We start from the raw sequence: 13425 nt of genomic DNA on the forward strand, positions 1-13425 counted from the left end.
AAGTTTCCCATTTCTTTTATATTTAGTCCACAATAGCTCTTTTTTAGTAGATGGATGACATAAATGTACTCAACAAGAACCATTTCTTTATGAGTTGTTATCAATAAAAAGAAAGAAAGAAAAAAAAAAAAAAAAGGGAAGCAGCAGCTAATTTAAAGGAGTAAAGGTAGGGAATAAAGATAAATACAATGGGAGCATATGCTGATATATGAATGCGCTAGGAGTAGGAGGCATCAAAAAAGAGGAATTCCAATGCTAATCAACAGATGAAGCAAAATGTGAAAAGTATATTTACAAGGCATGTGTAATTTATAGGAATTTCCAATGAAAGTCTTAAAGCATTTTATTCTTTGAGAATAGAATTCACTTCCTTATTTGTCTTATCCATTAATTTGTTGTTGAAAAAGAATATTATTAATGTCTAGTGTCAGCATACCACTTTGCATTAGCATATGCTATCACAAACTTTTTGACAAAATGTTAAAATACTCTGACCCACTTCATCTTCCAATGTTTAATGACTACAGCTCATAAATAATTAAATAATTAAAGCATATACATATTAAATGATCATTTATTTTGTTTAAACTAGCAAGAAGTAGTAAATTTAATTAATATTTTAAAATTAATGGGTTCAAACTCTTTTTTTTTTTTTTTTAATTATAATTTTTGACAATTTTTTTTATTCTCAAATTACGAAATTTAAGCCATTTTTTTTTTAACACTTAATAAATAAGGCCAAACACATTAATATTTTAATGAAGTTGAGTGAATTGACTGAGTTATGATTCGAACTCAAGATTGCTTTAATATTATGTTAAATTACAACTTATTCCTAAAACTTCAATTGATAAGAAAGATTAAATTTAATTATTTAATCAATAATTTAACTGTAATCACCATTTTTATCAAATCAACTATACCCTTCCCTAGTTTACTAGCTAAAATTATTTGAATAAGGGTCCATTTGAGAGTGCGTTTTTAAAGAAATAATTTGTATTTTTAAATCAAATCGCAATTTTGGAGTGTTTGGGATTACGATTTTAAAAACACAAATTTTAAAATCGTAAAAAAATCTGCGATTTCTATAAGCTGATTAGATAATATTTATTTGAAAAAGTGCGAATTTAAACTAAAATCACGATTTTGCTTAAAAAAAAATTTGGGGCAATATTTACCTATTTGGTTATGAAACCGTAATTATATACTAATGTTATCCAAAACACTCAATTGATAAAAAAAAAAAAACTTTATTGACATATTCTACCTAATGCCTGTGTGATTTAAAAAAGAAGCGATTTAAAAAACACAATTTTTTAAAATCGCACACCCAAACGAGCCATCATGATAGAGGATTTTTTACTATTTACTGCAGGGGATTTCGTTTAGCTGTTGTAAAAAGATTATAGCTCAATTTTTATTTATTTATTTTTTTAGTTTTTTTTTAAATGTCCAAATTTAATTTTACTCTCTAAGAGCATTCCCAATGGAAGAGCCATATTTTTATGTAAAATAGCTCTTCAAAATTCACTTTTATCTAGTTTAGCTAAGCCATTTTTAAGTATCTCTACATCCGATTAGCTATATTTCTTAAAAAAATGTGAGAAAAGATTTGAGAAAAAGATAAAGCAGGAGAGAGAAACACTAAAAAATAAAATGGCTTTCTTAAAAAGTGCTGCTACATTTAACTTTTTTTTTAGCTCTTCTAATCAAATATCTATTTTACATATATTTTTGGCTCATCCAATGTGGGAGGTTTTTTGAACATTTGAAGAGCTATTCTAGATAAAAGTAACATTTGGCTCTTCCATTGGGAATGCTCTAAACTCAAGAAAATTTGAAACTACTTATTTATTTAAACCGCCAATCAACCAATAACCCACGTTTCAAAAAGCGCAGTGTTAGTTAAAATAACCGCGAAACGTGAAACTTCTGGTTAGTGGAAGTGAAACACCCACAGAAAGCGAGACACCGCGTGGAGAAGCACCAATCCACTGTTCCAAAGCATCGTACTCCCACAACCAGCCGGCCCAATACATATCCGCCACGTCAACAGAAAAAAAAAAGATGCTTGATCTTGTCCCAGTCACACGCCACTGTCTTACGTGGAAAGCTGTCATTCGCTGGTTCCGAAATGTTCTGGAAGTAGTTTCCACACCAAATATAGACTGGGTATCCTCTTTTGCTCACTGTGGCAGTTACAAACCTGAAATTCCTCACCCACTCACTAAAACACACATTGCCCACTCCATTAAACCCTACAACAACTCCAGCTACCTTAATCTTCTCGAACCAACCCACAATCAAACGCAGAATTATAGAGAGAAAAACTCAATTTTTAGAGAGAGAGAGAGAGAGAGAGAGAATGCCAGGTGAAGATATTGAAAACAGAGGAGGAAGGGGAGGAGGAACAGGGGAAGTGAAAAACAGAGTAAACAGCAGGAGCTACTCAGCCTCTTCTTCTTCCTATCTGATAGATGATTCGGAGACCCAATGGACCTCTTGGCTGATTCCCATGTTTGTGGTGGCGAACGTAGCTGTGTTTCTTGTGGCCATGTACGTGAACAATTGTCCCAAGAACAATCTTGGGTTTCAGGGGAAGTGCGTGGTTAGGTTTCTTGGGCGCTTCTCGTTCCAGCCTATCAAGGAGAATCCTTTGTTTGGGCCTTCTTCTGAAACGTAAGGAACTTGTTTAATTATGAAAGATTCCCATATCCTAGTTTTTGTTTTTAGTGAACTTGGTTTGCGTGTGATTATGTGATTTTATTCTTTTGATCCATCTCTCAATCCCTGGTTATGTTTTTTTTTTCCTTTTTTTGTTTTTTTAATTCTTTTGCTAATTTGGGACTGCTGGTGTGATCAGTGATCAAATGAGGGGCTTTTGATTGCATGAATGTTTTTAGGGTGAAGTTCTATGACATGGGTTCCCCTGCTTACACTTTTAACCCATGACAGAATTTCTGTTTTTATTTATTTTTTTTTTATTGATATAATAGTTCTTTCAGTTTTAAAATTTGGATATTTGGGGTTTCCCTCGAATAAAATTGAGGCTATTGTGTTGTTAGATTTTTGGATTTTTGACTGATCTAGTGCTTTGAGGTGAAAATTGGTTGAATCTATTGAACAGAGTTTCTTCAATAATGCAATGATCTTTGGTACTTAGCGGTAAATGTCGGTTTTTTTAAGAGTTTGTTATATATTAAAATTGTTATCGATGTGGCATGAATTCGAATTAATTGGAGTACTTTTTTCAAAGGTTTTTGACTGATTTGACTTTTAGGGGTTGAAAGCGTGAAACTTTGGTACTTTTCGATGCCGTATTTGCTCTTTATCCAATAAAGTTTCAGAAATCAGTGATTAGCTCATGACGAATTTGGGAGTGATTTATGATCCTTAGCCTGCGTGAATTGGAAGTTTTTAAGATTTGAAACGGTTTGGGTGGAATTTTGGTAACTTTGCTGAAATGGCTCTGCTTGACTCTTCTGGGGTGGAATCACGTTTTCTGTGCCAGTTCTTGGTTCCCTCCTTTTCTTTTTCACTGTCTTCTTTTCTTTTTGCTTATAGTTGCTGCAGTGATGAAAATTTGTTACATCTGGTGAAGTGGTTCTTATCATCATGTTGATTCGTTTATGGGTATTTAGTTTTCGACTCTTATTAGGGACGGCACCCTTTATGTTGTGAGTGTTGTGTCTTACATTTAATATACTTAAGCAGACTTATGCTCATTACGAAATTTTCAAAACGAGTCCTTCTGTAGGGTTGATGGAAGTTTTGGTAATATTGAATAGAATTTCTGATCAAATTTACTTGTTGTGTAAGAAACAGCATATGATTGATCACTGGTTTTTTCTTCTTCTTGTTGTAATTCTTTAAGATTGGAGAAGTTGGGAGCACTAGAGTGGACTAGAGTTGTGGAGAAGCATCAAGGATGGAGACTTGTCACTTGCATCTGGTTGCATGCTGGTGTAATTCATCTGGTTGCAAGCATGTTGAGCCTCGTCTTCATTGGCATACGCCTTGAACAACAGTTTGGGTTTGGTATGTTCCTCATTCTTGCTTTTGAAATCAATTCTGAAAAATTACTGCTGATTATATATAGCCTTATGAAGCCAGAGCAATCCTTTATTTTCCATCCTTTGAAGGATTTCTTATATATATATACTTGTTGGAATTTGGCAGTTCGAGTGGGGATAATATTCTTGTTGTCAGGCTTCGGAGGGAGCATAGTTTCCTCTTTATTTATTAGAAACAACATCTCTGTGGGTGCCTCTGGCGCTCTTTTTGGGCTTCTTGGAGCAATGCTCTCAGAACTTCTAACAAACTGGACTATTTATACCAACAAGGTTAGCCATGGAGTGTGAATCTTTGTTCATGTAATTATGCTTGAGTTTCTCTTCCTAATTCTCCCTGATCAGTTTCTTCCAACAGGCTGCAGCACTTATCACACTTCTGATCGTCATTGTCATCAACCTTGGCATTGGAATTTTGCCACACGTCGATAATTACGCGCACATTGGTGGATTTCTGACCGGCCTCCTCCTCGGCTTCGTTTTGCTTCCCCGCCCGCAGTTCGGGTGGTTAGAGCAGCGGAATCTCCGCAACAGCGGCGTTCGTATAAAAAACAAATACAAGCCTTACCAATACGCCTTGTGGGTTATTTCCCTTGTTCTGCTGATTGTAGGGTAAGTTAACTCACTCTTCCAACAACCCAAAAATCAAATTTGTTAAGGGGGATTATCCATATGCATATATGGTTTTTTCTTGAGAAGTTTGTGATTTTAGTTTATGATTTTCTGCAGGTTTACGGTTGCATTAGTGATGCTTTTCAGAGGAGAGAATGGGAATGATCATTGCCATTGGTGTCACTACGTGGCCTGCGTCCCAACGTCTAGATGGAACTGTGATGACAACTAACCCTTCTCCTCGGCCTCTTTTCTCCTCTTATATATATATAGTAGTTTTATAAACTAGTATTTGGTACGTGTATAATTCATAGCAGCTTTGGATATTTGAAGTATATTGTATATGCTTTTGTTCTGAACACTTGAATCAATCGTTATTTGTATGTGCAGCCCAATATCTTCATCGTATCTGATTGTTTGGTTTGAAAATGTTGTTGATCTCCTAAACAGCAATACGAGGATTCTGATTTTTTTTTTGATCCCATTTCATAGATGAGGGAAATTTTCAAATAATAGCTAATATATAGTAGAAACTCGTATAAACAAAAATAAAAAAACTAAGAATTCACGACAATCGTGAATTGGGTTAATCAAGGAAATAAAAAGAAAAAAAAGAAATGGCTTCGCCCGGGTTCGAACCGGAGACCTTCAGTGTGTTAGACTGACGTGATAACCAACTACACCACGAAACCTTTCTTGTAGTGAGCCGTGAGCTAATTCATATTGTATGTTTAGATGCATGGATAAAACTCACACCAACTTGATGAAGAACACACACAATCTTCATTGCACACCGACCCAGCATCTTCCCAACTATAAGATAAGAGGATATATATTTAATGTAAAACCGGGAATCTGAGGATTGGTGTATAGTAGAAGTTGATGGGGTTGAATGATAAAATGGAAATGGTTAAGCAAAAAGCATCGACGGTTGTGGTTGGGGTGTTGATGTGGGTAATTATAAAAGCAGTGTGTGGTAGTGGCGCGAGCATAGAGTGCTCAACTGTGACATCGCTGGTCTCAACTTGCTCTACTTTCATCGCCGACGGTTCACCGGACCCACTTCCCGGAACACCGTGCTGCGATGCGATGGTGAGCCTGAACGCTATTGGTGATCAAAGATTTGTTTGCAGATGCATGATGGGCCTCATTTCCACCAACGGTCCCAATGCCACTGCCATTGCTACCTTGCCGGGCTTTTGCGGGGTCTCTCTCGGCTTCATCATTGATCCCAATACTGATTGCAGCCTGTAATTCTCTCCCTCTCATGATAATCGTACACAAACTTAACATGAAATTAAAATGTTTGAATTTAATAAAGTAGACTTTGGGTCAAACCGAGTCAACTTAATTTAACACACGATCCCAATTTTTGGCCAATCCACTTAAACTACGGTTGACCCTCATGAACTAATTATTTTTTTTTACCATTAAAAAATTAAAATACTAGAGTTTAAATTTGATTAGACATATAATCTTATTTTCTTTTATTGCTATGTGTTTATTTATGTAAATGAACTTAATTGGATTGTAATATTATTTTGGGTCGGATATTATGTTGAGAAATTGGGTTATTTTTAATTGGATATTTTGATCGTCATGAATCTAGTTGTAAATGTCTATAATTAATAAAATTTATGCTTTATATGATATGAAATTGTATTAATCAGCGGGTTATATCAAGTATTTGGGTCAATTTAACTTACTTATATTAAACATGTCGAAATAGCTTGAAATAGGTTGTGTTCAGGTCAATCCAACCTGATTAATTTATTAAAAGGGTTACTCAAGTATTTAAACACGTTGTATCAAAGTTTAAGAGTTTGATTCTTTTAATTAAACAGCGTTAATCTTTCCAACCCTGATGGTTTAATGGGTCCCATCCAACTCTTTTCAGTCGTTAGGTCCATCATTAATATACCAATGAGTGAGGCAGACAAAGTAGTTTGTGGAATGGTCCAATTCAAAATTACACAATCTTGTCAGAATGCATTTTATGTAGGGTTTGGCATGCATGGGCATGGGCCATGGCTGGAAGGATTTGACAATTGGCCCATTGATGTATTCTATTTGCAGGGTTTCTAATAATTGTTTCATATTGAATTGTGCAGCATATTTTGAAGGAAGAATAAAGACCAAATAAGAAGCCCTTCTTCAGTTGCCCAGAGAAGAGTATTCAGGTGATATATAAATAAGTGATGCTTTGAAGCATTAAGTACCCAAGTCATGCTTGTTTAATTTTGTATTATCTATTAATTGCTTGCTTACGAGTGTTACGTCTCTTATTGAGCAAGTATAAAGAATGTGAGTAATTAATATATTCAAGTGAATCCAAGTCTGTCCCAAAGAGGTAGCTCAATTGGCTGGGATCACACTTAATGAAGTGGATGTCACTAGTTCGAATTCCCCTCCCCCATCTTCTGCGGACATGTCAAAAAAAAAAAAAAAAAAAAGTGAATCCAAGTCTATAGGCTTAGACTTTTGGGCTAATTCAGTTGTCAAATGTATATTAATGTACTCTTGGTGAACTCTCTAGGTGTTTTCGCTTTTGATACAAATGTTTTGGTTTGATGAGATTGGATTGACTCTAGTAAAAACGTGTGGTGGCCCTTGGAGTACACGTGACACTCTTGGATTTATAAAAGACTTGTACACGAGGGAAGATTTATTAATATTGTGTCATACATTGAGAAAGTATAAACAAAGTGAGTAGTAGTTAATAATATCTAAGTGGACTCAAGTTCCATAGATGTCCAAATATATATGTTAATGTACTCTTGGTGAACTTCATAGTAGATGTGTACATGCAGGTGGATATTAACCGCCCACATCTGCTATCCTCATAGGCAGATGTGGTTAGCAAAAGCCAAAACGGCATCGTTTGGATTGGGTATATGTTATGTTTACATTGTTTTAAGGCTTGTTTTTTCTTTCTTTACAATTCAGTTATTCAGTTGGGTAAAAAAACAAAAGTAATGTAAAATCAATATACTTTAAAACATTAGGGCTTAAAAAAAAAACATAAAAACATGTCCAAAACACTAAAAACTAGTCCAAATCATTTTCAAAATCATTTAAAATAAGTTGTAATAGAGACCCAAAGAAAGTCCAAAGAAGGTTCCAAGAGACTAAAATATGGATAATAACAACATGTAATAACCGCGCGAATGTGGTTAGTAAAAACGTGATGTCCGCATTTTGTAAATACGGTTACGAATATTGCAAATAACTGCATCTGTATCCGCATATATACCCTTATTTCATAGGTGTTTTTCTCTTACCAACTTTCCAAAATGGGAAAAAGAAAACAAAAAATGCAAAAACGACCAACATTTACCTCGTAAAGTATAGTAATTCTATTCATGTTGATTGAAAAGCGAAATGATTTGGGGACATGAACCATAAGTCTATAATGCTTTTGGAGAATATGATCACATTTTAGATAGCCCTATAAAGATTTGATTTTCACGTGAAGTAACCACTACCATCAAAGTATTTATAATTGCAAGTGGCCAAAATTGGAGTCAGAAAGAGCCAAAAGGGGAATAATATATGTATGCTATTTTCCGGATGTGGGCTAGCTGTTCCTAAATAGCTATGTCGACATCACTTTGATAAGCAGCATCATTTCATCGATTTGAACTGTATGGCTTGTGATGGGTATCCAAGGTTGAAGGTTGCATTTGTTTTGTTACAACAGTTTCCGAATTGGGATGAAATGCATGTTCTTCAATATGCTTCTGACTTTTTATCTATGCGATCGCTAACGACCACGAGCGTTGCAAAACAAGCTTGCCGGGTGTGTCGATGGTCTCACTCCGATGTCTAAGTTGATTTCTGGAGAATGTGTGATGCCTAAAACACAAAATTTCAGTTTGAATTTGGCATTGGGCTATTTATAGTCAGAGAGATTGAGTTAAGATCTGGATTAAGTCTCCTACTTCAATTTGAATTGGAGTGCAAATGGGTTTAATTGGACTTGATTGTGTTTCCTGCTGCAATTCGACTTGGAGTAGGGATCTAGACCCCGTAACACTCTTCCTAAGATTTCAAAAGAATAACGGTTGAGTGAAGTTATTTCCAACATATTTTAATCTGGAGTGGATGCAAATTCCTTGCCACTTTAGTCATCTAGGACAAACTAGCGATGGGGCCAATTACCCATATAGTCCACCGAAAGTAAATATGTGAAGAGGATCAAATCTCAGTGAAATCAAATGCAAAATGGCAAGTAGGCTGGATCAAAACTCACAAATCACAATACAAAAAGTGATAATAAAGTCTTAAGTACGAACTTTTAAGAAGGCCCAAGAGTAATCAGTGGTAGCTACTCCTTACATTTTTGACTTTTCAAATTGATGGATGATGGGACGCTACTACAAGGAAAATAATAAAACACAATGGCTATGTTCACGGACAGCCAAAAGAAAAAAAATAGGTCATATACTATTTTTCCCAAAATTAACTGTCAATATTTTTAATTTTTACATCATATCAATTATTTTTTATTACTATTCAAATAAAAAAAATTACTATAAAATAAAAAAAATTTATTTTTTCATACAAAACATTTTTACATTTTTTTTTACATCAATAAAATCTACAGTTCTAGATCACTTCCTCTTTTAAGATCATTGGCAAACAGAGCCAATGGTCCATAAATTTCTGTCTGCATGAAATGTGTCAAAGATGTATGCATCTATGTGAAGAAACTTTTGGGTTTTGTAATATTTCTCCCGAATTAAAGATTTCATCAATATTTCTCCGAAATACTCTTTATAAATTCCAAAAAGAAAAGAATGTAGACTGATCCAAGAGCTATGAACTAAACCCTAGAAGTTAGAAGCATGATGTTAGAGGAGCCGGCATAACACACAGATGGACAAATATGGTACATAATCTTATAGTTGAGAACATTGAGTGCCCATGTCAAATAATTACAACTCTAGCATTGCTTGCCATACATAGAAAAATCACTTAAAACTAGAGCTCCCAACTCTATTCAAGCGGGTAGAGGCAGGATAAGCTTGTGGGGAAAAACCCCTATCTGCATTAATCCCTGCATCCCAAACCCCCTGAACAGACCTCCTGGTTGAACCAAAATTTTCAAACTCGAGCCTTTGCCTTGGGGCACTCTGTGACCGAACTTTAGCACGAGATGATTCGGTGTTAGACATGTAGTTAGGGTGACCCGAGTACCCGCTTAAAAAGCCCCACGCGCACTCGCTCCGTGCGGGCGTGAATGGACCTCTTCTGGCACTACTTCCTGGCCTAGATGTTGCAGAATACATTTGTGGGCTGTTCTCAGCAGTCCTTGCAGCTGCTGCTTCATCTTTTCCTAATGATAGAGAGTTGAGAGATAAAAGCTCCCTGGAAGATTGAGTAGCTGGAGCCGGAACCGGGTTCGGAGCTTTTGTTGGAGAGTTGTATGTCATAAAGCTCTCCTTGTTAAAATCAGAAGAAAAAACATGCTGTGGTGTCTGAGAGCTTCTGTTACTTTGTTGGGATTTCAAATGCGGCTTCCAAGTATCCACTTCAAGAATCTTGTCGCTCTTCTCATCATCGGCATGCACATTTTTCAACGAACTGTCTCGACGATTGTTCAATAAACTCTCTTCCATCCACCGGTCTAACCAGTTTGAACCACCGTTTGCTCTGTCTAGGTCGATGATGTCCCTGAAGTTTGAATTTGAACCACATCTCTGTGCGTGGGAACACAAGGATGCAGGATCAGTCAAAAGATAATGCAACCGAATCTTGACACTAAAAGAGCAATCTATATACGCACATTTGCTTTTATACTTTCATTTTAAAGAAACTCCAATTCACATAAGTGAGAAACAATTAAGGATCTACAGATGTCTTTTGGAAAAGCAAATACCTTTAAGACTGAGGCGCCATCAAATTTGGTGCTACAAGCACGAAGTTGGCGATCACTTAAGTCTGGAGTTGCAGGGACCTGCAAGTGGAAGCAACAGAAAATGGAAATCAAAATTTCTTGAATTTCTAAAATAACCGAACTAAAAAGAAGACAAAAAAACACAGTTGAATTACACGGTGAAATAAGTGGGAGGATTTGCCAGCAGAAAGAAAGGAATCCAACAAGTGTTTGCGAGTTGCACGTGCTCGGGCCTGGACTCGAACCAATGTCTGCATGCGCCTTAGCATGTCTGCAGTTTGCTTTCTCACCATGTGTCCTCTCACCAATGCTTGAAGCTTCACCAGTGCTTTTAGTGCCTTCAGCGCCCTCCTCGCCTTGAAAATTCACCCAAAAATCCATTAAAAAAAAAAAAAAACTCAGAACCAAGTGCTGCCTTTTTATGATTCATTGCAAATCTTGAATCAATTGGGAAATTGAAAAGGGTACACGGCCGTGGATGAAATCATAATCTCTCTCTCTCTCTCTCTCTCTCTCTGCCATGTGGCGGACATATTCCTCCTCATCTCTGCTCACCACGTGACATACGCAGCAAGTGACAGCATAGGTAAAAAGTGAAGAATCTAGCGGAAAAAGTTGATCAAATTTGTGGTCCAAAACCCCACACAAAAAATTCTGGGAAATATCATTGGAGCACAACAAGAACACCAGGCAGCCCAGAAAAAAAAATGCAGGGATTTCATATTCATAGGTCACAAAATTCAACAAATAGCTAGCTATGGAACTTTGAATTCAGGGCAGTAAACGTAAAGAATTTGAATTACCATAAAGGTGATGTTGAAAAAAAAAAAAAAGCAAAAAGAATCATAACTAGAGCACTTAGTACTGGAGTGGGATTTCTTAACAAGGAAGCTAACCAGCTAATCACTAGGGCCACCAAATGACAGATATGCCCTTGCTTCCATACAAGGGAATCCAACACCTGAGACGAAGCTCCCGGTAAGACGTGAGAACATGAAGGCGCGTGTGGTTCACGTCGCGTTATAAATGCAGACGCGTGGCAAATGCTTCTCACACACGCATAACATGCCTCCGGGTAGTGTCCATACCCGATAGCGAAATGACACCATCCACTAGACCCGACCGCAACCAATTAGTGCCCACATGCCACCGTTTGTTTCTTTCTATCTATCTATCTAATCTTTCGTTATCTTTAATAATAAATTTGGAAGAAGGAATTGAAGAAACACTAGCAAACAAATAACGAATAAAACCAACCAGATAAGCACGGAAAGCGGACTGTATCTTGACAGCGGCGGACTCCGCCGTCCACCGACGATGGGGCGCGGAGGGGGCACGTGGCGGCCCGGTGCTTGTTAGCCTGACAACCTCGGCCGCCGCATGAGCCGCCGCGAGCGCCGCCTCAGCCACAGCCGCGGTGGCAGCCGCGACGGCTATGGCGTGCTTGTTGGGGTCCAGGTCGCCGACGACTCGGGACGGAGTCGTTGGGGTGTTGGCAGGGTCCGGCGCTAAGCTCCTTTTCTTCTTGTCCTTTGACTTTTTGTTGACGAATCCGAAGAGGCGTTGGAGGAAGCCCATGTTGGGGTTCGGAAGTTGGAAGTTGGAAAGCAGGGACTGATGAGAGAGTCGGAGTGTTGTTGGAGTCGGATGGGATTTTGTACTCTGAACCCAGAGAGACAAAGAGAGAGAGAGAGAGAGAAGCGAGGATTTTGAGGAGGTCGGCAGACGCGCGGTTGATGGCTTCCGTCACACGCTCGCGTTGTTAGTTTGTTTGTTTCTTAAAAATAAACAAAGCTTTTGAAAAATCCAATCGCCTCTCTTGCTCTGCGCTGTTCGCATGTTTACATTACCTCAACTCCTGAGCTAAGTGGCTAAGTACTAAGTAGTACCCTTTTTTCCCCTTCTAGTCGGGTACTAATTACTATTGCCCCTTCGGGGTGATAGTGACTTAACTATTTTATTCAATTTTAGGTCAATTTTTATCTTATTTTTTATAAATAAAATAAAATAAAAAATAAAAAAATTGTCTAAGCAACTCTATTTATTTTTTTTGTCTTTCTTTTATGTAGCATTTTAAAAAAATGAAAATTGTTATTTTTTTTTTTGTAATAATATCATTTTTTTTTTTTTAAGAAAATGTCATTATTATGAAGAAAAATACAATTTTTCATTTTTTAAAAAATACCAAATAAGAGAAAGGTCAAAAATAGATAGGGTTGCTTCAAACATTTTTTTTTTCATTTTTTATTTTGTTTTTTTTTTTTTTAAAAAAAAAAAAAAGACAAAAGTTGAATTTATGTTGGACAAAAAAGTTGGGCATTTAGCATTTGCCTTGTCACTTTCCCCATATTTCAACTCACCATTTTATATTTTCTTTTTTCTTTTTTTTTTAATAAGAAATTATTGAAATTCGTAATATTGTTTTATTATTTATTTTAATAATTTTTTATGAATAAGTTCCTTATGATTTTAGTACCTTTTTTTTTAATCAAGCAAGAAAAAGTAGGTTACATGATTAAACAAACATAAAAGTGGAGGGCACCCCCATAACAAAGCCCAAATGATAAAATGCAGTGCAAATATAGTAACAATAATTGAATCCAGTCCAACAGGATCAAACAGCAAGCAATAGTGATTGCCAATGATCCCAAAAAAATCATAAGCAAGCCCAGGCCTTTTTTAGAGCCGCACATAGTGGTTTTATTTCGTTGTAAAAGATTTTATATTTTTAGCATTTTATATTTTTAATTTTTTATGATTTATCTCATTTTGATTCTAAAACTAGAGTTTTCAATTTTATAATTTTAAAATCTGAATTTTGGGTCAGTTTCAAACCAAAATTTT

At 36.3% G+C, this 13425-nt stretch overlaps 3 protein-coding genes and 1 non-coding gene across 4 annotated transcripts; 2 read left to right on the plus strand and 2 right to left on the minus strand.

Annotated features, from left to right (window-relative positions):
* Window positions 1-2222: 2222 nt before the first annotated feature.
* Window positions 2223-5071, plus strand: LOC132181286 (RHOMBOID-like protein 2). The gene is made up of 5 exons (XM_059594435.1): window positions 2223-2679; window positions 3875-4038; window positions 4180-4343; window positions 4429-4682; window positions 4800-5071. Exons 1-5 carry the CDS (start codon window positions 2366-2368, stop codon window positions 4912-4914), a joined length of 1011 nt encoding a protein of 336 aa, XP_059450418.1. The 5' UTR covers window positions 2223-2365; the 3' UTR covers window positions 4915-5071.
* Window positions 5072-5300: 229 nt separating this feature from the next.
* On the minus strand, window positions 5301-5374 carry TRNAV-AAC (transfer RNA valine (anticodon AAC)). The gene has a single exon. It is a non-coding gene; the product is annotated as a tRNA-Val (tRNA).
* Window positions 5375-5582: 208 nt separating this feature from the next.
* Window positions 5583-6826, plus strand: LOC132180359 (putative non-specific lipid-transfer protein 14). Its single transcript, XM_059593152.1, has 2 exons — window positions 5583-5932; window positions 6794-6826. The coding sequence occupies exons 1-2, from the start codon at window positions 5583-5585 to the stop codon at window positions 6801-6803; spliced, it is 360 nt and encodes a 119-aa protein (XP_059449135.1). The 3' UTR covers window positions 6804-6826.
* A 2735-nt stretch (window positions 6827-9561) lies between these two features.
* Window positions 9562-12420, minus strand: LOC132181184 (protein IQ-DOMAIN 23-like). The gene is made up of 4 exons (XM_059594289.1): window positions 11839-12420; window positions 10737-10937; window positions 10564-10641; window positions 9562-10384 (listed from the first exon to the last, which is right to left on the minus strand). Exons 1-4 carry the CDS (start codon window positions 12157-12159, stop codon window positions 9656-9658), a joined length of 1329 nt encoding a protein of 442 aa, XP_059450272.1. The 5' UTR covers window positions 12160-12420; the 3' UTR covers window positions 9562-9655.
* Window positions 12421-13425: the final 1005 nt, after the last annotated feature.

Source organism: Corylus avellana, chromosome ca5 (genome assembly GCF_901000735.1).
Source record: "Corylus avellana chromosome ca5, CavTom2PMs-1.0".
Lineage (NCBI taxonomy): Eukaryota > Viridiplantae > Streptophyta > Magnoliopsida > Fagales > Betulaceae > Corylus > Corylus avellana.